The sequence below is a fragment of the Puma concolor genome, chromosome B4, assembly GCF_028749965.1.
Source record: "Puma concolor isolate L17-30 chromosome B4, mPumCon1.1.hap2, whole genome shotgun sequence".
NCBI lineage: Eukaryota > Metazoa > Chordata > Mammalia > Carnivora > Felidae > Puma > Puma concolor.
The window spans coordinates 14118417-14145493 of record NC_141673.1 but is presented as its reverse complement, the minus strand read 5'-3'; the positions used below and the strand labels follow the sequence as shown (position 1 = coordinate 14145493).

At 47.7% G+C, this 27077-nt stretch overlaps 1 protein-coding gene across 1 annotated transcript in view; it reads right to left on the bottom strand.

Annotated features, from left to right (window-relative positions):
- LARGE1 (LARGE xylosyl- and glucuronyltransferase 1) overlaps positions 1 to 27077 on the bottom strand; it is a 548933-nt gene that overhangs the window by 44077 nt on the left and 477779 nt on the right. The window contains exon 10 of the mRNA XM_086712419.1: positions 12695 to 12850. Coding sequence (XP_086568545.1) covers positions 12695 to 12850 — 156 coding nt within the window. The remainder of the gene's footprint in view (positions 1 to 12694; positions 12851 to 27077) is intronic.

The following is a 27077-nucleotide window of genomic DNA, read 5'->3' as shown; positions in this document are numbered from 1 at the left end:
ACCCACACTGCAAAAGAACACAAGCAATTATTCCCTTTCAGAGAATATACATCTGCAAAGTTCTTTGCAAAAGCAGGGTTGTTTGGGGCGGGGGTGGGGGTTGCTTTGTGTGGTGTTTTTTAATGTGTTGACAGGAGTGCATGGCTTCCGGTTCAGTGAAGACAGGTGTGGGGTCGCATGTGAGGATAGGTGTGGACATGTGTGTAAGGGTGGCCACACACGTGTGCATGGAGAAAAGTGTCTTTGATGAGCTTTAAAAAGAGAAGGTTATTTTGATCATGTGAGAAAGGAAATTAGTGGGCAGAACATAAGAAATGCATGGGTGTATAGGGGTTTCTCTTTACTTATGCAGGCACATACCCTTGAGTTAGGGGCAAAAACCATCCCAAGGTAAATGGCTCCTCCAGGCAGGGGCTGTAGCCCATTCATCTCTGAATTTCCTGTACCTAGAACATCTAGAGCATCCTGAATGTTCACACAGTCTCTACTACATGTACTCATAGCCATGTACTCAGGTTAAAAAAGGGAACAGTGACCAGTGACGCTTCCAGAACTCTCAAAGCATGGTCTGACCAAGTTGGGAGGGTCTACCAATAGTCCTGAGGGATAAGTAGCCTCTATGAACTTCATAGTAACAACAATGTGGTTCAGTGGCATCTATCCCTAGGTCACCTGTGGCTTAAGGGGTAGGGTCTAGGGAATACTGTTGCCTTCCTTGAGCTTTAATGTTCTATTCATTATCAACATGGTGGTCTGTACCTTTGCTCAGCTAACAGGAGTGAAACACCTGCTCTGGGCCAGGTGCGGTGCTAAATGTTTTCAGGTGGATTGTTTTATTAATTTAATCCTTTAGCACACATCCGTTTTACCAAGGAGGAAACTGAGGCTCAGAGGGTTTCAGTTATCTGCCAGTTACACAGCTAAGGAGCAGTCCAGACTGAGAATCCAGTCTTCAGACCTCACACCAGGGACATCTTCGCAGTGTGGTGACTCCTCTTCCAGGGGAAAGATACAAGGATCAAGGGAAATGGTGGAAGACACAATCCTCCATGAAAAAGCAGGCCACAAAAATGCATATGCAGTATGATCCCAATACAGCAAAAAGACAAACAAAAAGTCACACAGAAAACAGGCAAAAGCGAACACATTACAATGTTAACCAAAGCTTTTCTCTTGACTGGTGGATTCACAGATGAATTTTATTAGCTTCTTTATACTTTTCTGTATTTAACAAATTCCCTGCAATTTTCTCAAAGGAACTAATACATGTAAAAGTGCTTTATAAACTGTAAAGTGCTACACAAAACCTAAGCAATGTTATTATGATTCCATTATGTACCTTTCCAAATTCTAATCTAGGAATTCTTAGTGCTGACTGCATGGTTGATGTTATCTCAAGGGGAAGACTGGAACAGCTTAAATACTGCTTAAAACTACCTCTTTTTCACCCAGGGTAGGCGTAATTTCTCCAGGGAGATGCTGGGCTGGAGGGAGGGCTTTCATTAACAGGGCCTGCATGCGCCCGCACTCCGTACTCTGGCCACCGGGGAAGGAGCAGGGGGCTCCTGACAAGCAAGTCACAGAAACAAAAGACAGATTTCTCCTGAGATAAAATGCATTTGCTAAATTGCTTCTTTGGGCAGCCAGCTGAGGCACAGGGAGATTTGGACTCAAGGGAAAATGGCCCTTTAAGCACTTTGCATTTATTTCTTCCCATCCTTAAAGACAGTGGCCTGGACTGACCTCTGAGCTGTCAGAGATGACGGCTAGTCATTCCTGAGGATTCAGAGGGGTTGCAAGTGCGTCCATGGCTCTGGCCTAATGGCCTTCTGTTCAAAGTCAGGCAAAACTACAGAGAGAGGTTATGGGGATAACCAGAAACTGAGACCTAATCTCTCTGACATCCATTTTCTATGTGACCTTGACCAAGTCATTTCCCTGATTCATAAGACCAAGAGTTTGGGCTTCATAAAAGAGCTCTCAAGGATCAAATGCTCACTAGGGTCAGCAAACGTGCTCGGAGCTTTGCAGACACTTTCTCTTTTATTTTATTTATTTTATTTTTTTTTCAACGTTTATTTATTTTTGGGACAGAGAGAGACAGAGCATGAACGGGCGAGGGGCAGAGAGAGAGGGAGACACAGAATCGGAAACAGGCTCCAGGCTCTGAGCCATCAGCCCAGAGCCTGACGCGGGGCTCGAACTCACAGACCGCAAGATCGTGACCTGGCTGAAGTCGGACGCTTAACCGACTGCGCCGCCCAGGCGCCCCAGACACTTTCTCTTTCAATACTCACACAGACTCCATGGGTTAGGGACAGCTATCTGCCTGTTTACAGATGAAAGCATTCATCATCTGAAGGGTATAGCCACTTGTTCAAGGTCACACAGTGAGTGGACGGAGCTGGGATATTACCTCCAGGTGTACTTCCTTTGAGTCCTTGTAAGTAATCAAGTCACTACAATACCTTGTTAATCAATCTCTGGGACTCTTTCTAGTTCTAATGCTAGATAGTTCTGTGACTATAGGAGACTGAACACATGTATTCCCCACAGTGGCAGAGACCTTCTGCATTCATCAACATTCATGTTCTCTTCTCTTCCTGGGTGCACAACCAGGCTGTGTTCCCAACCTTCCTGCAGGTAAGCTAACTGCATGGCAAAGTCTGGTCAGTGGAATGTGGGCAGGTTCTGGCTACTCTGGGCACCACTTTCGAGGCTAAATTATGCACCTCTGTCAGAGAGAGCCAGGGCATCCAGTAGAGTTCAAAGCTCCACGGAAGGAAGAGCCACAAGATGGAAGGAGTCTGGGTCCCTAAACCTGGAAAAAACACACCGGCCAATCAAAAACATCCATTTGGACTTTCGTGAGTAATAAACAGCTAGCATGCTGAACCCATTTTACAATTGCTTGTGTTACTTTAACTAACAAGCCTACTTGCCTCTTCTAGCCACTGAGTGATGAAGACAGAATCCAACAGACCAAGTAAGAAGTCTATTCCTTCTTAGGACACTTCTCTTTCGGATGCCTTGGCAGCACAGGTGGATACCTGGTGGGTAAAATAACACTCCAAAATGTTGCTTTATACCTTCAACTTACTTTCGGTATTCTATGGCCTCGACACCCATGGCCTTATGTGTTCCTCTCAATCTCTGAATGAGACAGGCGGGGCTGCCCTATTGCCCTCAGGTGACTGATGAGGAAACCAGGGCCCCAGAGATTTGCTCCGAGAAGTTGGGCTCTAACGCACGTCTCCTGAAACCTACCTCAAGGCTCTTCCCTGTGGTTTTCCGTGAAGCAATTAGGCTTTATTAAACCACACAGACAGGTAGAGAAAGATTACTAGCTCACACTGGCTGCCTGCAGTGTGTATTAATCAACGAAGTTCCAGGAACTCAAAACAGCTACTAAGGAAAAAATCCCATGCGCCACTTTCCTGTTTTTGTGGGATGGGAAAGGCATGGGTTTAGGTCCATTCAGGGAGTCTTCCCAGAACTCAGGCTCTGAGGAAAATAATGAGGAAAAGGCCTGGTCTCCTCCCACCCAGGTTATCAGTATTAATTCGTATGTGACACACACAATGAATAGGCGCTTATTATGCACCAAGCTGTGTGCTAGGAATGAGGAATTAACCCATTTCTACATCTAAACTGTTCATAGGGTCTGGGTGGGGAAATAAATGAGCAAGTTAGCAGTTACAATGCTGTGTATCCAAAATACCAACAAAACCTAGTGTGTGTGTGTGTGTGGGGGGGGTGGGCATGTGCTGTGTGCCACACTGCCCAAAGTTCCTCAGCTCTCTTATATTTAGTTCTCACTGAGCCTATCAGGCAGCACTAGTTACGATGCCCATTTAACAGAAGGGAAAACTGAGGCACAAAGAGTTTAAGTAAATGGCCTGAAATCTCATATTTAGTATTCCTAAGATCTTACATGTGGCAACCCTGCTCCAGAGCTGCCCTATTAGGTACGGCACCAGGAGCTGGCCAGTGGAGAAAAAGTCCAGGAGAAGAAGGCAGGGAGCTGCTGCAAAAGCACACGAGGGGAGGGACACCTGAGCGGCTTACTCAGTTAAGCAGCCGACTTCGGCTCAGGTCATGATCTCATGGCTTGTGGGTTCGAGCCCCACGTCGGGCTCTGTGCTGATGGCTCAGAGCCTGGAGCCTCTTTGGATTCTTAGTCTCTGTGTCTCCCTCTCTCTCTGCCCCTCCCCTGCTTACATTCTGTCTCTCTTTCTCTCAAAAAGAAATACACATGGAAAAAAAAAAAGCACATGAAGGGAGAGCACCTGGCACATTGGGACAGATTCCAGCCAGAGCCTTGGGGCGGGAAGGAGGGATGCGTGCATGCTGGAGCTGGACGGGAACAAAGCAGATAGGCCACCATGGCGTGCCTAGCACCCAGACACATCCCCTGAGCACCAGAACCCCGTGGCTCCTCCTCTTCTCCCTGCCCCCGCCTCCCAGGCAAACACTGTGATCCTTCTGGGCTCCTCCAGAACGGAATATGCCTGTGGAGGGCCACCAGAGGCTGGCCTTGGGCAGCCTGTCTTAGGGCCCTGGTGCCATCCACCCAAGGGCTCTTCTGCCCACCACGTGAGCAAAGAGCTGGTGACATGCAGCTCGCACGTGAGGGCAATAATGCATTCTGGTTTTTCCTCTGGGGTTTCTCTGGGATACAGCTGTTTCCAGAGCCATCTGTTCCCCAGCCCTGCCGCGCAGACGGATGCTGTAAAGTGTTTATAGAATCCACTTATATATGTCTTATTTTTAACTTCTAATTGAGCCACGGTGATGCTGTGGTCTTTTCTTTTTGGTGGGCTTGGTATGAGGGAACGTGGCCCACACAGGCAGCCTGCCACCCTTGTAGGATGAGGGCATTGAGTCTGGAAACCATCCTTTCAGAGGCGAGGGGGCGCTCTCAGAGCAGCTGGAAGGGAAGGTGTCAGGACAAGCTTTCTGGCCAGCGCGCTGAACCTGGCCTCCTGTGGATGTGCAGTAGTCCACACACCTTAAACCCATCAACCTGCACAACAGCCTGAGCTGGGCTTATTTATTATGGACCATTTTACAGGTGAGCCCATTGAGGCCATGGGAGGTGAGAGTTATACCTAAAGCCCCATATCTAGTCTTCAGGCCAGTTGTTCTGATTTCGAGCACAGGGGTCCTTCCAGTACACCACAGGTGCTTCCAGAGAAGGACTTATAATAGCTCATGTGTTTGCCAAAATTTACTGAACACATACCAGGTGCCAGGCGGTCGTTTATGGGCATGAAGATACACTGATGAATGAAACAGACAAAAATCCTTGCAGTCACAGAGCTTCCTGTCTAGCGGGGAGAGACATAATCAACAAAATAAAAAGTCAAGATTATAATATATCTAGTGGTGAGAAGTGCTGTGGGGAAAAATAAAGGCAGGAGCCCTGGGAGACAGGGATGCTGGGGTAGAGGGCAGGTACTACACTTGTAGATCGGGGAGTGTTTTAAATACTTGTAGAAAGGCCACTCGGCTGTGCGTCAAGCTGCATACAGGTTCCAGCGCTGCCATCAACCTGTTGCATGATTTGATTCCTCAGACCCGCTACCTCCTTCTCCAGAAATGGAGACAGTAACTACCTTGCAGGGTTCGCCTAAGAGTAAGAAGTGGTGATAAGTAAAAACCATGAGGACAGTCACCGAATAACTTGCAGTTCTCATTATGTTCATTTTCTATACGGAGCTCCATCCACATGGGAATCACGGCCCCAGTTCATCACTCCTGAGTAAGACAGACCTGGTTTCCAATCATGGCCCCACCACTTAGGAGCTGTTTGACTTTGAGCAAGTAACTCATCCCTTCTGAGCTTTGCTTTCCTTATCTGTGAAATGTGACTCATAAAGCCTACCTCCCTCGACTGCAGTGAAGATTAAAGCTGCATTTCCCTTTCTGCAGGAAACCCCCAATTGGCAGAGGCTGCTAGAAAAAGCAGATAAAAGTCTTGAAGCCACACAGAGAGCTGTCCCCATTTAGGAGACACTAGAGTGACTAATGCCTGGCACAGGGAGACTCAACAGGCTCCAGCATCTCTTATGTCATCACTTGGAGACTGGTGCTGGTTTCCTGAAGCGCTGTCCTGGCAAGGATGCTGGGGATGGGGCTGAGCCCAAGTACAAAGAGAGGGGTCATTGATTAGTGATGTCTGCTGCGGACATGTGCTAAGGAAGCTCCAAGTCTGCAATGTCCATTGACTTACAATTCCACATAAAGGTGAAAACTCATCAGTGTCCAGTTTTTTGTTGTTTTTTCTTTTTTTGGCACATTGTGGATGTTTGCTATGTTTCATAATTTAACTTCTCACACACAAATGTGTGATTCTTTTACTAGGGTCTTTCTGACTTACATATAATTGTTTTTACTTTTTTTCCTTCAGCTGCCAGGGGAAGGATGAACGGGGAGGTGAGCCCAGAAAAGGTTGTTCTGAAGCTGATGAACTCAAAGTGACAGCTGTCAGAAAAGAATTTGCAGAATAAGCAGGAGAGTCTGAGGCCATTTCCTGCCAGGATAAACAGCATCCTCCTTCCTCTGGCCAATTCCTGCCTCCTCAGTCTAGTCAGTGCCGCCTTAGTCACTGAAAATTGTAAACTGAGGTTAGTATACTTTAGTTATTAAAGGAAGCATGTGTACTTTACGAAGATTCCCATCCAAACTGATGAACACACCTGTATTCTAATGGTTCTGCATTTGAAAAGGTGAGCTTCCTTTATCTGGAAAATTCCCTTAGGTAGAACAAGGCACTCTTGATGATAAAACATCACTTTACAAATGCAATGCTTAGGGAGAGTTGCGGTTTCTGAATCACCAATGTATGGAAACACGCCACCCTATCTGGTAGGCTGTCAGGGACAACAGGGGTATATCCTTATTTTCATTGCTCTAGAGGACAGGACTCAGAAGGGAAGGCTACACTCAACATAAGGAAGAACAGGTTAGCATCTGGAGCTTTCCAACAGTGGAGTAAGCTGTTGTAGGTGATGAGCTCCCTGTCTTTGGGAGGATTCCAACAGAGGCCAGATGCAAGCCTGTTAGAGTTGTTGTAGAAGGATTTTTGCATGGATTAGGGGTGGGGAGTATCTGTGATCATCCAACGGTGTTCTGAGGAGCCCCAGGGTTTCCTGGATACACTTGAGGGACGGGGTTGCTGAGGAAAAGGGACGGAAATGCTAAGGTAAAGAATTCTGGACTCCACTGGAACTTCAGATAACAACCAATGCCCACTGAATGCTTACTGCATTGCATAAATTATCGGTTCCAGGGAGAGATGTTATGGGACAGGAGAGACTGTGTGTCCCATCGGCTGTTCATCTAAACCACAGATGGAACCTGTTCTTCAAACCAAACCATCTTGTCCTCAAGCAAGAACCTCAAACACAGTCGAAAATGGGGGTCTGTTCCTTCCATCACATTGGGTTCTGAATGTATTTACTCTTTGGCAGCAAAGTCAGCCACATGGGCTCTCCTTCTCACCCAGAATCTCCTACCTGGTGGGAAATCCATTTGGGATTGTTTGGCCCAGAGCAAAGGTGACAGTCCCCTGCTATGTTTTACACCAAGGGCTCTAAGCAACGCTGTGTTCCTCTCTCTGCCAGGCCTGCCCGGGAAAAATGTTCATAAAATCTGAAAACCATTTGTGGAACAACAGATCTGGACTCAGTATCAGAGGGATTTGGAATCGCAATTGGTAAAAAAATGCACCTCAGTGAATGCTGTGTTCCTGGTGCTGAGTCCCGTTTTTGGTGATTTAACATAAATTATGCATAAGACACTGTGACAAAGGCATCACTGTCCCCACTTGTCTGATGGTGAACTGAGGTTCGGAGGCCTCGCATGAATTCTCTGAGCCATATGTCCGCTGAATGAGTGATCTGTGATGAGGGAGCCCACTGTCTTCTCATCACCGCCCCGGTGAAGAAATAATGGTGAATTCGTGTGGCTTTTTATGTTCTCACATTGCCTTCCTTTGCATGTGCCCTGTTGTGTTCACCTCTGGTCTCCACTGCCTGTGCTGTTCCCTCCTTCCCACCAGGTCTACTCTCTGTACCCCCTCATTCCTCCTTTTTTGGCCTTCAACTCTTACCTCCTCCAGGAAGGTTTCCCTGATGCACCTGCTCTCCTGTAGTGTATGGAATGGCCTTCTCGTGTACTATCGAAGCACAACCTTGCTCTGTCACTTCTCACACTGAAGAACGACCCCTGCGTGTCTGCATCCCTCACTAGAGCAGGCTGCGATTTGCAACACTCCCCCTGGATCACTAGTCCTGTGGCCGGTGACTGTTTGAACTATCTGCCCAGCGGATACTCCCTTTGGAGCCCTCTCCCCTCTGGGACCTGCAGTCCCACGAAGAGGTTCCCGACTTCATTTCTTCAAGACTGCACTTGTCAAAGCTCTACTAATGACCTCTTCCCACAGAGCTGGGAGTATCTGGCTTCGGCCCACATCCAAGATCTTACCCTTTCCTTCTGGCTGTGTTTGCCGGTGACACTTGACATGCTAGAGGGCCAGGGCTGGAACTCCCTACAGGGACGCCTTTCCAGGGACACAATGTTACAGCCTCTCTCCTCGCCCCCGCCCCTGCCACTGGGGGCGGGCTCAGCCACAGGAACCTGGCAGCTGCAGGGCACAGGAACCTGTCCTCTTGACTTAGAGTGCTAGTTTTACTGCTCCCCCGTTCTGAGCTGTTCCCTCTGTCCCTGCTGCTGCTGCCCTAGGTCAGAGCCCCACCTCCACTTTTGCCTGGGATGTGGCAATGGTCTAACTGGCCTCCCAGCCTCCAGCCTGTCCCTCTTATTGTATTCTCTATATGGAGCGATTTCTCTCAAATATAAATGTGACCTTGATTAAAGCCCTTTAGTGGGTCTTCACTACTGACAGGTCAGTCAAAACTCCTAAGCGCAGCCAAGGTCCCTCTAATCAGTTTCATCCTTCATCACTGTCAACACGTCTGTGCTCCAGGATACCAGCTGCCAGCACGTTCTCTGTGAATGCCCTGCTTTTTTATCTGCTCTGTCCTTTACCTGGGACTTCCTTCATCTCTCTTATTTGTTCAAGTATTCCATAAATATTTGTTAAGTGCTTATGAGGTCCTTGCTTCTCTGCTAGAGGAAGGAGTCCCAAGAGAGGAACAAGACGAAGTCTCTAAAGGTCTTATATTCTGGTCTTCTATTAGGGAAAAAAGAAGAAGAAGAAAAAAGAAACAACTGTATGAACCAACTAACTGTGGACAGTAGCATGTGCTCAGATGAAAGGAAAATGGAGCACATCACAGACAGTGACTTGAAGCATTACTTGAGGTTAGGGGCAGGTCAAGGGGAGTTTCTGAGGACGCCACATCTGAGACACTTGGGCACCTGGGGGCAGGGTGTTCCAGGCAGAAGGAAGCAAGCACAAAGGCCCTGCCATGGGAAGGAGATTGGAGCAGAAGGAGCAGAAGGAGGTGGGTGTGGCTAGTGCACAGTCAAGGGCAGAGTGTTTGGGACAACAGCTGCAGTGAGCAATCGAGAGGGCTGTTCTCTCCTTTGTGGCCCTCCCTCTACTCGGAGAGACCACCCCCTTGGCAGCGCTAACACTTGTTGCACAGCAAGTGACTTAACGTACAGGGACTGGGCCAGCCTCTGAGTTCAACCCCGGTGTCCTGCATGGTCTGGCAGATGGCTGGCATTCACACCTGCTTGTCGAGCAAATAAATGCGGCTACAGATTCTGAGAAGGACCACTGACGACTTCCCCACCCTGATGACCCTCCGGGGGAAGCTGGTGGTAGGAGAACCAGGTGGGTCATTTATAAAGGGAGTCTCACCTCCTAAAACACAGAAGAGAACACCTGGGGAACTCACTGATAGGGACAGCTAACCGATGGCTTCATCCTGCAAGGCTTTTTATTTGAGCCTCTTCTATGCAGGAAGAAACAAAGGCAAGAGAACAGTTTCCATTTAGTATTTGGGGACAAAAGTGCCGAATGGGCACTTAGATATTGACAATGATGGCAAATACTGATTAGAGAGTGGAAGGAAAAACCAGAACACGGTGTCTGTCGAAACCTCTAAGTGCTTCCCAGAATTCAAGCCAGAGTTCAAGTGCTTAATGGTCTTCTTTCCTCTACTGCCAGTGGTAGGGAAGGGCAGACACTGACAAAGGCATGGGGTGATGCAGAGGAGGGCCAGAGCTTGAGGGGAGTCCACTGTGACTCAGGGGTCAAATACTAGAGGGCAGGGGGGCCTTGGGACCAGTTGTCCTGATAAAGGTCCAGCCGAGCGCATCCTCCAGACCTTCCACACACACCCTCCCCTGCCACTGGGAGCCTAAAAGAATTCTCATGACATCCAAGATAAGAATAGAAACGATAACAATAATAGTAACAAAATAAAATCCTGACTCTTTAGCCTGCCTACAACATCCTTCCAATCTGCCTCCTGCCTTCTTGCTGCTCAGCTTCTCGTGTTCTCCTCCTCCCCCTCCAGCCCCTGGCCACCCTGGCCATCCTTCAGGTCCTCGTGTGGGCCTGGCCCTACCCCAGGGCCTTTGCACTGGCTATTCCCCCCCCCGGAATGTACTTCCTTTGCCCTTCCACCCCTGCCCCCCCCCCAGCTTTACTGAAGTATAATTGACAGAAAATTACACATAATGATAACAATTTGGTGACTTTGAACATACGCTACATTCGTTCATGTATTTTCACTACAATCAAGGTAATAAACAAATCTATCACCCCCAAAACCTTCTTAGATTTTGAGTGTGTGTGTATGTGTATGTGTGTGTTAAGAACACTTAACATGAGGTCTACCTCTTAAAACGTTTGAGTGCCCAATACTCTGTTAACTGTAAGCACTACATTGTACAGGCAAGTCTCTGGGACTCATTCATGCCGTGCAACTAACTTTACACCCACTGAACAATGGCTCCCCACGGCCCCTCCCCCTGCCCCCTGGTAACCACCATTCTGTGGTCTACATCTCCAGCTTTTACTATTTTAGATGCATCTACATACATGAGGCATCATGCAGTATTTATCCTTCTGGGACTGACTTCCTTCACCTGGCATCATATCTGCCTGGTTCACCTACGTTGTCACGAATGCTAACATTTCCTCTTATTTTTGAAGGCTGGACGATACTCTATCGTATATATACACTACATTCTATCCACTCGTCTGTCGACGGGCAGGTAGGTAATTTCCACCTCTGGCCGTCAAGAGTAATACCACAGCGACCATGGCAATGCAGACACTGCCTGGAGATCCTGATCCTGATTTCAATTCTTTTGGACACATCCCAGAGTGGGATTACTGGGTCATGGGACAGTTCTATTTGTAATTTCTTGAGGAACTGCCATACTGATTCCCCCAGCAGCCACAGCATTGTACGTTCAACCAACCGTCCTGGTTCCTCCTCATCCCCAACAAGTCTTGTTACCTTTTGCTCTTTGGGAATAGACATTCTAACAGGTGTGAGGAGGGGTCTCATTGTGGCTTTGATCCCTCGCTCTTCCATGACTGGCTCTTTCTTGTCACTCAGGTCTCAGATGGACCATCACCTCCTCAAAGAAGCCCTCCAGACCCTGCAAACCAGCGGAGTAGCCAGCTCGTCATTAATATGCTCAGTACTATGTAGTATTTCCCACTGGCTGATCATTTTTCCTGAATGTTCTTGTAGTTATCAACTATGTTTCCCCCATAAGAATATTAGCACAGTGAGAGCAAGGACCATCGTCCTTTTTTTACCTATGAATACTCAGTGCTCAGCATAAGAAGGCCCTCAGTAAATGTTTGTCGACTGACTACATGAACAAGTTACTTCTGTGTCTAATACTAAGGGTCAAGGCAAGGGAGGAAATATTTATTGAGCGTCTAACACAGCAGACTCTGAACCAGGTGCTTCAAATGCAATTTCGTGCTTAGTCTCAAACACGCCTCTAAGGTTTTTGTCCCCATTTGGCGGTTGAGGAAACGGAAGCACAGAGAGGTCGAGTAACTTGCCAGAGGTCACATACTTGGTAACTGGAAGGGGTTAAAGCCAAACCCAGGTCGGCCTGACCCTACATGCCCTGCTTTTTCCATGACAGCTTGCTGCTTCCCCCCTTCCTGCTCTCCAGAACTTCAAGTCACTGTCAACTTCGCCCCTTGCTTGCTGTGCGCAACCTGCTTAACCTCTCTGTGCCTCAACTTCTCAACTCTGATGGGGGGCGGGGAGAGGGTTTCTACAAACATCAAAGGAGACAGAACATATAAACGATTATAAACAGTGAAGAGACAGGAAAGTAGAGGTGTTAGCCATGCCACGTACCTAACACTCTCTTCACCTCTGCTAACCCTAAAGGAGCCAGCTACTTGTGCAAATCTTTGATGCCCCCCGGGCACTGACCACTGAAGCCAGGGTCTCCCCTGTGGCTGCCAGGTCCACAAGGATGTCAGAGTTTCCCGGCTATGGAGAGACACGGCATCTGTTGTTTCACTGGCGCTCGGCTCGTCCTGATTCCTCTGCTTGGACACTCACTTCCGACCTCACCCCGTCTGGGCCGGCACGGCCCCTCTACACCCGCGGCGGGGAGCACGGCAGGGATGTGCTGACTCACCTGCCTCCCCCACCGCCTGGGGCAAGGGTGGTGGCTTGTGTATCTCGGGGGCCCTGCCCCGCACCCCCAGGCCCCACGAGCCACTTACGTTTTCGCTGTTGACATCGGCTTCACTGGGGCAGCCGAACAGCTCTCGTCTCAGGAGGTTCCCGTCGTACTCCAGGAAGGTCAGGTAGAGGTTGCGGAAAAACTCCACGTGCTTGTTCTTCACCCGCAGCTTCTTGGGGGAGTTCCAGTGAATGACCTGCCCGGGCGACGAGGGGCCGTCAGGCCGGGAGGACTGTGCAAAGACTCGGCTGGGCGCCGGGCTAAGCAGTGTTGGTGGCTTGTCCACTCACTCACTCACTCACTCACTCACCATCTATGGTACAGTGCTGAAGAGGAAGGGCGCAAAGGCCAGACTGCCTGGGTTCAAATCCTGGCTCTGGTCTAGGTAGCTCCTTCATCTTGGACAAGTGACTTACTCTCTGTGCCTCAATTTCCATATCTGTGAAATGGGGAGAGCAACAGCTGCCGCCCGTGCCAGCATTTTAGCTTCTGTCTCTCAGCTCCAAGCTTGCTTTGTGATGCTGAGGCAGGGACTTTGCAAACCCTATTTCTGCCTTGCCAGCTGCCTCCCATTAGATGCTGCCAGCAGGGGCCGTGACAGGGAGACTGACTGACAATCTGGGAGAAGGAAAAAGGAATGTGGCCCTCCCGTTGCTTCCTGTTTCTGCAAGCATCACCCTACCTCCTTTATTTTTATTTTTATTTTGTCTTCAATGTTTTTTTTTTTTTTTAAATTTTTTTTCAATGTTTATTTATTTTTGGGACAGAGAGAGACAGAGCATGAACGGGGGAGGGGCAGAGAGAGAGGGAGACACAGAATCGGAAACAGGCTCCAGGCTCTGAGCCATCCGCCCAGAGCCCGACGCGGGGCTCGAACTCACGGACCGCGAGATCGTGACCTGGCTGAAGTCGGACGCTTAACCGACTGCGCCACCCAGGCGCCCCATCTTCAATGTTTATTTTTGAGAGGGAGACAAAGCATGAGCCGGGGAGTAGCAGAGAGAGGGGGACACAGGATCTGAAGCAGGCTCCAGGCTTGGAGCTGTCAGCACAGAGCCTGACGCAGGACTCAAACCCACAAACCGTGAGATCATGACCTGAGCTGAACTCCAATGCTCAACCGACCAAACCACCAGGGCGCCCCACCCCCCTCCTTTCTTCAAGGTGGCAGTGGCAAGTCCTCCCTTTAGCAGCAGCTAGAATCATTCTGCAGTTTTCCCAACACTGAGAACAAGTTTCCTCGTCTGCCCTGGAGCTGCCTGCTTTCCCCAGCCCAGGTCTGGGTTCCAGCCCCAAGCTGTAAGAATCCCCCCACCTCTCCCTCTGTTCCTTCAGCCACGGGGGGTGGTAATGGTTTCCTGCGAGTTTCTATTTTTACTTAGTTTACCAAATCAACACTTTATGTGTAGTTGCCATTTTTAAAAAATTAAATTCTCTGTTTAAATATTTGGTATGGTTCCTGCCTCCAGCCGGACTGAGGGATGCTCCGTCTCAGAGCTGCCTTCAACTCGTTAATACATGTAAAGCATGTAAGGAGTGTCTGGCCAAGTGTGAGCGCTCAATAAAGGCTGGCTAGTAAGTGCCAACCCTGTACCAGGTTGGGAGAGGGGCAGCGCCCCCTGCTGACAGTGCTCGCCCTTGGTTGGCTGGCGGTGGGCGGGAGAGGCATCCACAAACAGGACTCAGAATGTGACCATGGAGGGAGGGGCGTGGAGAACGGAAGCTCTAGAAGAGGAGCTCCAGAGGTGCACCTGCTGGGGCCTGAAAGATGAAGCAGAGTTTCCTGGGAGGCAGGGGCGGGCACGGAGGGGATGGTGGTGGCACAGTCCAGCCAGAGGGAAGACCGGTGGGAAATGAGAAGTCATGTGCTGCAGCCAGAGCCCAGGTGCTGGGTGGGGTGGGTGGGAGATGAGGCTGCAGAAGTGAGCAGGGTGCAGGGAGAGCCTGGCTCCACGGAGGCCATGCTCGGGGCGCAGGGAGAGCCCGGCTCCATGGAGGCTCAGAACTCAGCTGTGGCACTGGAGATTTTACAGAGGAGGAAATTACTAACTCCATGTTTGAGTAGGATCCTCTGACTATACTGGACAAGACATGAGTGGCAGGGTGGACGGGCAGCAAGTGACGCCAGTTAGGAGAATTTCCCAGCAGGCACAGCTCATGCTCTTGGCAGGGGGGACCCCTCACCATCAGCTTTGTATTTGTCGTCTTTTAATCCTTATGGTGACCTGAACAAGGAATTCAATTTTAAATGTTTTTTTAAATCTATCTGAGAGAGAGAGAGAGAGAGAGAGAGAGAGAGAGAGAGAGAGACAGAGAAAGAATCCCAATCAGGCCCCATGCTGTCAGTGCAGAGCCCAATGCGGGGCTGGGACCCACAAACCTCAAGATCATAACCTGAGCAGAAACCAAGAGTCCTAGACGCTTAACTGACTGAGCCACCCAGGCATCCCAGGAATGCAATTGTAAAGAAGAAACTGGAGAAGTGACTTGCCCAAGGCCACAGAGCTGGTAAACACGGGAGCCGGGATTCAAACCTAAGTCTGAATAAACCTGATTCCAAAGCCCACGTTCTTCTGTCCACAGGGCAGAGAACAGGAGAAGCCAGGTTGTAAAAACTTCCCTGTTGATGCCTTGTCACATCACAGAAGAAATAAACTAGCTCTCACCTTTCTCCAACTCGCCTCACGTGGTGGGGGGACCAGCAGAGCTGACACTGAGACAGAGGAAGGGAATGGGGTGTCAGAGCTCAGTCTTTTCCTGGCTCCCTCCTTTAACCACGTTCTTTCTGCAGGAGCCTCAACAGGCTGCCATTTAGAGAGGTCTGGAAGGCCTACTTCCCCCTGCCCGCTCTCTCAGGGTCCTCTGGAGGTATGGCAGCCACAGCCCTTGAGGCTGGCTGGGCAAATACTCTGCGAGACCAAGTCCCTCTCTCAAGGCAAAGGGAACAACAGGAGACCTGACTGGGGCAAACCACACCCCCTGCCCTCCCATGACCAGAATGGGGTGATGGCAGAGCAAGAACCCGGGATGTCAGGCCAGCCTGGGTTTGAATCTCAGCTACGCTCATTAGCTGTGTGTGTCCCAGGGCGGCTCATTTTGTTTCTTGGGGCCTCAGTTTCCTCGTGTGCAAGGTGGGAATCAGTAACCCTGACTCCACAGAGTAGCTAAGAGGTTTAAACAGATGCCTACCCGGCCCAGTGCCTGTAGGCCGGAGTGGGCCCACCTTATGTGGGTTCTCTTCTCTCCTCAAAGACGGTGGCAGCAGCCTGCCTACTGGCATCCTGCCCTCCCTTCTTCTCCTGCCAGCCTGAAGTCCACTGGAGCAGTAAGTCAGGAAGAGAGTATTTAGCATTCAGGACAGTGCAGAACGGCCAGCAGACCCTTCCTGGAATGAGGCCACTTGGTGGCACTTGCATTTCAGGGAAGCAGGAGTGTGCACAATGCGTTCTCTTCCTGTGCCTTCTGAAGGATGCAAGAGGGAAGGAGAGGGAAGGCTCTCCCCTGAGAACACACAACCCAGGCCGGAGAAGGTCCTGGGCCACGCATTAAAATAATTGCATACGAGCTGGTGTCACTCACACCCTGTGGGGATCATGTCTTTGCTGCAAGACATTTTGGTGTGTGCCAAGTGCTGAGGCAGCAGGAAGGCTGATGGATATGCATCTGACTCAGGAAACCTGAACTTCCTCAACAGGGAGAAACTTAACACTAAGTAAAAATCAGGGCTAGCCTCTGTGTCCCCAGACAAACAAATCTTCACTCTCTGTGCACAAATCTGCCAGGCACTTTGGAGACATTGCGTCATCACATCCCCCAAATAAGCCCATTTGGGTCCTAGTGTCCATTTTACGGAGATGGTACTTGACTTGCCCATGTCTCACAGTGGGTAAGTGGCAGAGCTGAGACACGAAGCCAGCTCTAAACCCGAACCCCAGCTTCCTAACTGCTATCACACACGGCGCTGTGGGCTGAGAGCTTTGCAGACAAGGACAGTGAGGCTTATGGAGGAGGTGGCTTGCCCAAGATCACGTGGTGAGTATGGACTCAGTCAAGGCTACAATGAGGACCCAGGCCTCCAGATGCCCCCGACCCACTCCAGGCCACCTCTTAACCCATCATGCCTCACTCTGTTCTGTGTCTGCAGAGTGAGTTAGGTCTGCCTATTGCATCCAGGTAAATACTGGTGACTGGTGTTCTATAAAAATTAGCCAAAGTTAGAGGGAGAAGACGGTGGTGACACTGGCAGACCAAGGGGATTCTGGGAAACCCTTTGCCACCTGGGTGGCCTGTGACAGGGAAGCTCACCCAAAGATCCTGGTGCTTGCCAAGTGCTAAGCCAGCAGGAAGGCTGAGGGATATGCATCTGACTCAAAAAACTTGAGCCTCTTCAACAGGGAGAAACAATGTATATTCGGATTTACCTTTTTCTCCTTAGTTTTTAATCAGCTAGACACAGCATACTCCCTTCCCCTGTGCTAGGCTCCAGAGAAGTAAATGATAGCTATGTTTATCTAATACCCATCATACCCTAGACATTAGGCCATGGTTGGCGTATGTGTGCATGTGTGACATTTTCACATCCAACCCTCAAAACAACTTGGTAAAGTTATTTCTATTATCCCCATCTTTGCAGATGATAATTCTGAGGCTGAGCCTAACACAGAGTCACTAAGTAACCAATCCTAATGCAAAATCAGGTCTGTCGTGCTCCCAAATCTTTTTCTTTCTATCACATCAGTCATTTATTCAATATATATTAAAAATGAGCACTGACTGTGTGCCAGGCACTGAGAGGGGCTGTGAATGCAGAGATGAACACAAGAGATCATGACTCTCTTTCTGGAACTTACAACTGAGAGAGAGAGAGGCAGATATTACATAGCTGTCCATTTTAAATTACAGGTATGATGTGTACTCTTAAAGAGATGTTAAAGACAGGCGGTTATTGATGGTTCCTGAGCTATAATAAAGAAACCAAGGCCCAGAGGGAGAAAGTGACTTGTCCAGAGCCACACAGCAGAGGGAGAATTTGTGCCCAGGATCTGTCTCCTGGGGCACTGTTCCTTCCACTAAACCATATGCCTGCCTCTGAAAATCTGACTCAGGATTAGTATTGCTGATAATTTTGATCAGCGCTTGTCTGACGACTGAGGAATGTCATTTCCTGGTCCCTTGAGGGACAGAATCACCCATCATTGCTGGCTTGGGGGCAGCAAGCTGGCGGTGTAGATGACATTTGGTGACAAGTTTTCACACATGAGATGGAGTGACACTGGAGAATGTGTCCCAAAAATAGATTTTTGCAAGGAGCTGGTAAGTGCGTGTGAGTCTCCCAAGACTTGTGGTAAAAACCCATCATAACTTACTCCATTACTGAGGCACATTGGCATGGCAAGAATACTCAGTATCAGCAGCTAACATATATGGGAGGCTTGCGAACGTGCCATGGCACTGCTCTGAATACTTTGCTGTCATAGCTCACTTAACATGTGCATTCAACACTACAAGTGATCGTCTCCTTATCCCATCTTACAGGTGAGGAAAATCCAGCGAATTGCCCTAAGTTACATGGCTAGGAAGCAGAAGAGTCAGGATTTGAACCTGAGGGAGAGAGACATTAGGGATTCTTCTCTCATTTCTCTCATGTCTATAATTATCAAATGACTCCATTCACAGCAATGAATGTGAGTTTTACTGAAAAATTATAGGATCATAAAAGAAGCCTACTTTCCCCTTCCAAGCACAGGGACCTCACCCATCCCTGGGATACTGAGGCCGAAGGATGGTTTAGGCCTTCTCAGACACAGGGGCTGAATCTCCAGCTTGGAAGGAAGCAGAGAAGGAGGTATCCAGGTTGCAGGCCAGGTGGGCTGCAGAAGCTGCCAGGCACCGAGGGGCCCCGTGGGCGTGATCTGCTTGGGTCTGAAATGTCTGTAAAGGCTGAGTGTATGTGCAGACCTGGAGTCAGCCTGGAGTGAGCCAGAGAAATTGACAGAAATTGATTACTGTCCAAGAAACTTAAACATCATCTGGGAAGACAGACAGCAGAAGTCAACTTGTTTAAAGGAGAAACAGGAGACTCTATCGCCCATCAAGGAAAAGGCATTTTAAAGGTAGAAACGAGACCTCAATACAAGGACAAGGCTATGGAAAGAGCTCAAAAATTCAGCTTCTGAAGCACTCAGAACCCAGAGGGTTCATAAAAATAACGCATGGTACCAAAATGCTAAGACATCAGAGCCTGCATGCAAGTGCCAGGTGAGCAAGAACATGGGCCTTATGTCTTCCAAGTTTACGGGGATAAGGGGTATCTGGCAAGTGGGTATGTGTCTCAAGACCTCCCCTGATTTTCTATGACTCACAGAATAACACCTACCCTCCTTGGCCTGGTAGTTAAGCCTATTGCAAAATGGTTCCCACTTACAATTCCTGCTCTTATCTCCAGGCTAAAAGAATTTCCTGGTATTTCTTGAGCCTGTCTTTCATGACTTGGTGCCTTTGCATATGCTCCAGCCCCCTCCCCAGAAGTCCTTACTTCTTCTCTTTCACGTGAAGACCTGCTCGTCCTGAAGGGCTGAGTTCAAATGCATGTCTCTTCTGTAAATCTCTGCCTGACCACTTGTGGCAGAAGGTTCTCTCCCAGTAGGTCTGTCTCTCCAACCCATTCTTCATTCCTGACAGAACACTAACTCTGTAGTTGCAACTGCCAGCTCCTGTGAATGGATCATGATCCATTTAAGATCTAAGCTAAACATGATGATCCTGTTCTCTGATTTCCCAGACCCCCTTGCAGCCAAGGTGGGCCATATGATTCAGGACTGCCCAAAAAGATACACGGGGAAGCATATATTTGATTTCCTAATAATAAGGTTCAGTTAAAATGCCATTCTCCTCCCACCCCACTCACCTTTCTGCAGTAAACAGAGATGTGATGACTGGAACCATGACAGCCATCCTGTGACTATGAGAAAGAGCTCAACGCGCTGCTATTCACAAAGCAATGTCTGTATCTACTGCAGTATTCTTCGCTAAGAAATTAAACTCCCCCAATATAGGGGGTTTAGTTTAAGCCTCCTGCATACTGGGTTTTCTGATTCTCACTGTAAGCATTCTTTTTTTTTTTTTTTATGTTTATTTTTGAGACAGAGAGAGACAGAGCATCAACGGGGGAGGGGCAGACAGAGAGGGAGATACAGAACGGGAAGCAGGCTCCAGACTCTGAGCCATCAGCCCAGAGCCCGATGCGGGGCTCAAACTCACGGTCTGTGAGATCATGACCTGAGCCGAAGTCGGACGCTTAACCGACCGAGCCACCCAGGCGCCCCTGTAAGCATTCTTAATGTAATACCTAGGGCTGTTGCTGGGCCCTTCTTCAATGCTCCACAGAATTCTTGCACTTAACTCCATGGAGGACTCATTGCACACTCTTGTAGTTATTTATTTACATGCCTGCACCTGGCAGCAATGGAATGTGAATTTCTGGGCTGGCAGGGAGCATGACTTATTATTCTTCCTGAGTGCCACAGTGCCTGGCAGGTATTTAGTATTCAATCGCTGCCCTTTGCTTCAAGAATGGAAATCATGATGATGACATTCTCAATAATCTTCACATTCTGTCTACAGCAAATCATTTATAAAAGCCCTATTAATGTGGACTTTAGGATGGAGAAATATATTCCCCTCTTCTTTGTCTAAGGGCCAAACAGCTTGTCATGTTCTCTTGAAGGAGTTGAAGCTCCCTCTGTGCTCCCCCCTTGTATGGTATTTCCAGGAGGGGATGATAGTCTCACAAGTCCTTTTCCCTGTCATCCTCAGGATTACGCTGCATGGGAGAGAGGGGAGAAGCAGACCCACCCACACACCGGCTGCCATCAGCGGCTGGCCTGTGCTAAGTTGCCTAATACCATGGAGACAGCCCCTCATCTACAAAAGGGCTGTCACAGAAACCACCCTGTAGTTCATGGTCAAGCCCAGAACCGATGGATCGATGCACATGAAGGCACGTCGCATGTGCACCTCAAGTCACGAAAGAAATCTGGGTTTGGATTTCACAAAATGGCCACCTTACGAACTAGGAAGGCTGGATGAAAATGGAGTCTCTGTGTGGGAAGGGGGAACAAGAAACAAGAATGGAAGCTGGGGACTACAGGTGGTCGCAGGCTGAGGCAGAAGGGTAGGATGGGTCGGACGACACAGCCCAGAGAAGAAGCTGCGGTCCTGGCTGGACCACACGGAGAGGCTTGAAGAGGGGCTACTCAGTAAGGCAAATAGGTTTAACATACTGAGCAGACACTGAGCAGTGCTGATGGGCAGAGGAACAAAGCAAATTTCACCTCTGCTTCCTCTCAACTCTGTCCCCTAAACAACTTGATGTGCATGAACCTCGATTTTCCAATCCGATACAAGCAAATAAGAATGCCTGCTTCAGAGGATCCACGAGACAAGAAGTGTCAAGGCGCCCACTGCAGAGTCTGGAGCAGACTGGCGCTCAGTTCGCGTGAAACACACACACTCTGTTCCCATGGGATGTCCTTTAAAGTGACACTATCCCTCAGTCTCTAACCGCCTGACTGCCGGCTTCCTGAATGTGAGGCCTGTGTTTGTCCACCTCTGCATGTGCAGTGACAGGCTTGGCCAATGTTTGTCGACTGACAATGGAATCCACCTCACTTCTTTTATTGCCCCCACCAACTGTCGAAGATTCTTTTCCAGCTCTCGTCCTTCTCTGTTCCCATTCCTGACAATTACCGGGAGTAGCTATTAAACAAAAACAGTGTGTCTGAAACTCAGATTTCAAGCCACAAAGGCTCTGGTGACTCTTTGTCTCCTTTTTACACAGGTCCTTTGTTGCTTCTTGGTTCTTACAAATCCCAGAAAGAAAAAAAAATTCTTCCCAGACAAAAGTGCATCATTACCCATGAAAGGAGCAGAGTACAGACCAAATTCAGTGATTATTTAGTCTCCTCATCTGGAAAAGGTAGACACGTAGGCTCCTGCATGAATCCGAGGCCCTGTCCTACATCCTTCCATCTCTTGTTCTGTCTCTGTAACATTATTTCTCCCTGTCTGAGGAGGGAGAGGATAGGGAGGGGGAAAATAACAATAGGAAAATGGACACCCTTGCTAATGCTCAGGGACGACAGGGTCAGGAATCCATGAGAAGGTCTAGCCATCTTCTCTCATGTTCATCATGTTCAATGTTTTCAGTTCTTTTTTGCTATAAAATGGGGTTAATAATCAGTTTGAACTGGGTTTTGGTATGTGTGGGGAATTCCTGATGGACCACTGACAGCAGGAAATGGCAAAGCCGTCCAAACTGAAGAGTCCCTCAGTGAGTGTTGTCTTAATGTGGCTTCTCTGCAGACATCTGACTTAAGACTTGTGGATGATAACTGGCCCCATATTCTTCCTCTCTATGAAATTAACTAATTACTAGGACTTGACTCACATTTCACAGACTTCTCACAGTGTCCTCCTGGGGGGTGTGTCTATTGATCTGGGGACAGGGAGGATAGAGGGAAGCAGATCCCACCTGTAGGGACAGCATGGATCTTTAGCAGAGGGATTCTCCCAAGGTTGGTTGAGGAGCAGCCGGGTTTGTAGTCCAGTGGGATTTTGCCCGTAGGGGGTAATTAATGTCCTTAGGGGCGGGCACCACATGGATCTCTGCTCCAGGAAAGGCAGCTGGCTTCCTGGTTCCCAGCAGACACCTTCCGTGATGGCTATTGCTTTTCTCTATGCCCTACATCATTCCATCACAGAACCAGACCTGGTCCTCTTCGGATGATTCTCATGGGACTATCAGTCATGCCCCATATGCCAGAAGCATGGGCATGTGACTCACACTGACCAATGAGCCATTCCTGACCATCCCTAAGAACAAAGAGTTGGGTTCAGGTGTGGGCATGTGTCCTAAGAAGCATCAACAGAGTCATTCAGCTGAGGCACTGAGAGAAAGAGGGTCTCTTTCTCCAAACTGGGATTATGAGTGCCAGTGATGGTTACATCACTCGCTTTGATTTCTTCATAGCCAGTTCGATTGCCTGGAATGCCCCATTTGACCGTCTGTTTTCTTGTTTGGTATCTATATTCTCTGCTGGCACATAAGCTCACGGAGAGCAGGGCCTATGCAGTCTCACTCACTACCATATAACCAGTGCTCAGGGCAGTGCTTGGTCTACTGCACACATGTAGCACGTATTTGTTGAAGAACTGAGTTCTGCGTACTTACTGGTGGGGGGACTGCTAAAAGTTACCCTGCGGAAACACAGGCAGCCCGAGAGAGACAGAGAAAGGGAGAGAATGAGTTCCTATGTCATTTGAGCGCCCATATTTCGCGGTGTCAGTGCAGAGGGCAGAATGTGGAACTGTCACATTTTGAGACGTATTGGAGTTTAAATGTGTGCGCGTAAGCGTTCCACCAACCATTAACAGCTATTGCTAGTACATTTAATAATATTTAATAATATCAATATTTAATTAAAATATCCCTCACAAAATGGAAAAAATGGCTTAAAAGGAGTCCTGCATGATAGCCCAAAGTATAAAATAAATATCCATGCGTCTACATGGATATAAATAAATATAAATGGAGGAGAGAAGCAGATCTCCTTACAGAACAGCCCTAATATGTAGATTTGAATCCCTTATTGGGAAGTAGAACTTAATCTCCCCATTTCCAGTGTGGGGTGGGTGTAGGGACTCACTTCTGAAAAATGACGCATGAAAGGGGAAAATAATCACCGTGTGGTACAGAAACCTGGAAACGCTCTCCTAACCAAGTACAGAGAGAGCCCTTAGTGAAGTCGTGTGTGAAACTCAGGTCCTCCCTGAAATGATGTGATGCCCTTGTGGGGGTGGGCACCCTTAGCCTGTACGATACTCTCCCCAAACACTCACAATCTCAGTCTCATCATGAGAAAAAAATACATTGGACAAACCAAGTTTGAGGGATATTTTATAAAATACCTGACCAGTCCAGCTCAAAACTATCAAGGTCGGTCATGAAAAACATGGGAAAACTAAGATGGTGTCAGAGGCTAGAGGAGACTAAGGGAACAGAACACTAATGGAAACACTGGCAAAATGTACCTAAAGCCTGCAGTTCAGTGAGGAGCAATCTACCAACGTGGGTTTGTCAGTTTTGACAGTTCACCATTATCCTGTAAGATGTTAACATTAGGGGAAACTGACACTAGATGGCTGGGGTACAGGACTCTCAGAACTGCTTTTACAACCTTTTCTTTCAAAAATCCTTCCAAACAAAAGTGTGTATTAAAAACAAAAGAGAGGGTGCCTGGGTAGCTCAGTTGATTAAGTGTCTGACTTCAGCTCAGGTCACAATCTCATGGTTCGCAGGATGGAGCCCCACATCGGGCTCTGCGCGAACAGTGAGGAGCCTGCTTGAGATTTTCTCTCTCCCTCTCTTTCTGCCCTTCCCTCACACACACACACACACACTCTCTCTCTCTCTCTCTCAAATATATAAAAAAAAAATATTTAAAACAAAACACAGTCCTACAAAGCATCGACTGATCGAGAACATCAGTGAGACAAGTTCAGGTGACCAGCAAGAAAACAGCCAAGCTGATGCTTCTGTTTCCAATATGAGCACCTCCTAGCTACATTCCCAAGTACAGAAATGTCTGTCTCATTAGATCTGACCAGAAGCTACAAAAAAAAAAAAAAAAATTAATTCAAATATGGATTTACAACCACTATCATTAAGGAAGAGCTTCACCCCAAGTGTGTATAATGCCTCGAGATACCATTTGATGTTAGTACAAAGAGGCATGATTAGCAAGACATTTAAAAACAAATTATCCAGAATATGAAGACAAGCCTCCATAATTTTTTGATGATGTTTAAAGTCTTGTGAAAGTCAGTCTAGAACTTTATAACATTCCACTAACCCCCATGAAAAGAGTTTAGCAGTCCCTTTGGGGATTTATACGTAACAATGAAAGATAATAAAATCCAATAAGGGAAACACCTGTTTTTCCTGCCTAGGCAAAAATGGCTGAAAAAATACACAAGATAATACAGTAACAAATGAAGTAAATTCCTTTGTCAGCAAATGCTGTGAGAAGAGTCACGAAAACAAATGCTGAAGGCCTGAAGATACACGTAGGAGAACAAATTACATGGGAGATTTGCTACCGAGTTAAATCAACGCATAGAGGATCCCGGTGTGTGTCAGCTTAGGCTATTTGCAAGATTCTGTTTCAATAACGAAATACCCAAAGACCAACCTTCCAGTGAGCACTAAAAGAAAGACGAGTTATAATCTGAACAGCAACTTCCTGCTTTCATGATGACAGTGCTTTTATGGAAAGTGCATGTATGAAAGGTACAGTTGCTTTAATTGGAATAACCAGATTCCAAGTAAGGTTACAAAGTGATACTGAATTCTTTCACGCATTAGTGAAGTAAAGTTTGCAACAAAGCCCTTGAAGCCAGCTGCACACTGAATGTCACTGATTTGGTTACTTTTATAAAGGCAAGACTGAAAATATCATAGAATTTTTACAATACTTGGGAATGATACCAGGAACGACAATGGATATCTTTTGTAAAATACAGAGTTCATAGCAAAGCCCTTTAGAAGGCATATATAAAGGTGATTTATGCATTTCTCATGAAAAAAAAAAAAAAAAAACCCGGTTATCTTTCGTATGCTATCTCGTACTTTTGGAAAAAAAAAATATACTTTTAATCTGACCCTTCAATGTCAAGGTAATGAATGGAGAAGTAACTACTTTTAGAAAGAACATGTGATATAGATAGGGCTTTTAGAAAGTAAATGTTTGAAATTGTTGCCATTGTTATGGGGATTTTGAGGTTAAAAAAAAATGCTGTGCTACCTATCAAAACTCTCATTTCAACATACTTAGAAATTTCAGTGGTTTGATATCCACAACCACCCAATATTGCTTAATTGGTAATTCCCTCTCTCAAAATCTTTTTCATTCGAGAGCCCAGACTATTTAGGGAAGTGTTTTCTTACAGTGGGCTTTTAAGGAACCAGTCCCACAAGATATTCTATGATCAAAGGGATCTGTTCTGTGTGTTGACGCAGAAATGCTGAGGGTCCACCAATCCCATCAGGATTCCTTACTGCAGGACTTCATAATGTGCTATTTTGTATACACAGTACACAGAACTCCCCCTCTGCAGCCCTCCCCAGCTCCCCCCTGTTTAAAACTTTTTTTTTTTCAAAGTTTATTTATTTTTGGGACAGAGAGAGACAGAGCATGAACGGGGGAGGAGCAGAGAGAGAGGGAGACACAGAATCGGAAACAGGCTCCAGGTTCTGAGCCATCAGCCCAGAGCCTGATGCGGGGCTCGAACTCACGGACCGCGAGATCGTGACCTGGCTGAAGTCGGACGCTTAACCGACTGCGCCACCCAGGCGCCCCAGCTCCCCCCTGTTTAAAGCAATCCCATCAACAATTCTTAGACTTGTTTGGATACATACCCCAAACAGCACTACATAGGGCAGACCCTCCAGAGGCAACACCTTGCTCCTAGGAATGTTGTTGATGTTTCCAGGAATAATTGCATCTCAACTTCATCAGGTACGTATAACAAAAGCCAATGAGGGATAACTTAAATCACTAGCACCCAAAGGAGTTAAGTTCTGAAAATCACCTCATGAGCAAAGAATGGGTGAGTGTTGAAGGAAGACAAAAGACCAAAAACTTAAATTCTCCAAAGTCTCCGACCCTGGGTATGCCATTCTCCAGCACACTAGTAGGGCCCAGGACCAAGTGCCACAAACCAGGGCTTAATCTCGGGGGACAGCCCTTTCCCTCCTCAGGTCCCTATTTCTGGTCTGTGAAATGAGGGCATTGGGACAGACGAGGAAGAAGATCCCTTGTTTACATGCCCACTAGCTGACTGAAAACGACTCTAAGAGAGAGTGGGAACATTACTAATTATTAATTATTGGTAAGAAGGAAACGAGGCTTACTATTTGTCTCCCAGCTCGGTACCAACTGCTTTATACATAGCCCCTTGGACTAGAGTCATGCGATGAAACTGAACAGGCCCTGGCCTGGAGTCAAGAGAGCTCTGGCTGGGAGGTGGTAATTGTAGATTTTAGATCTTCTCCCCCACAGCAACTGTTTTTTCTTCCTGATCCATCCTAATCTTCGAAAATCAACCTTACCGTTCATCATTCTTATTACCCTCGCTCTGGCTTCCCCGGCCTCATTTTTCACTGTAGTCTGCTCAGCTACGGCACGCTCAGTATGCTAATGCACGGCGGCCCCTCATCTTCCTCAAAAGATGTGAAAACTGACACCTCTCTAAGTATTATAAAATGTTTTAAAACTTGAGTTATGTGCTACTCCTTTTATGCAAATGATACAGATTGCCTCTAGGCACATGCATCGTTTCTCCATATGGATGGCACGTTTTCT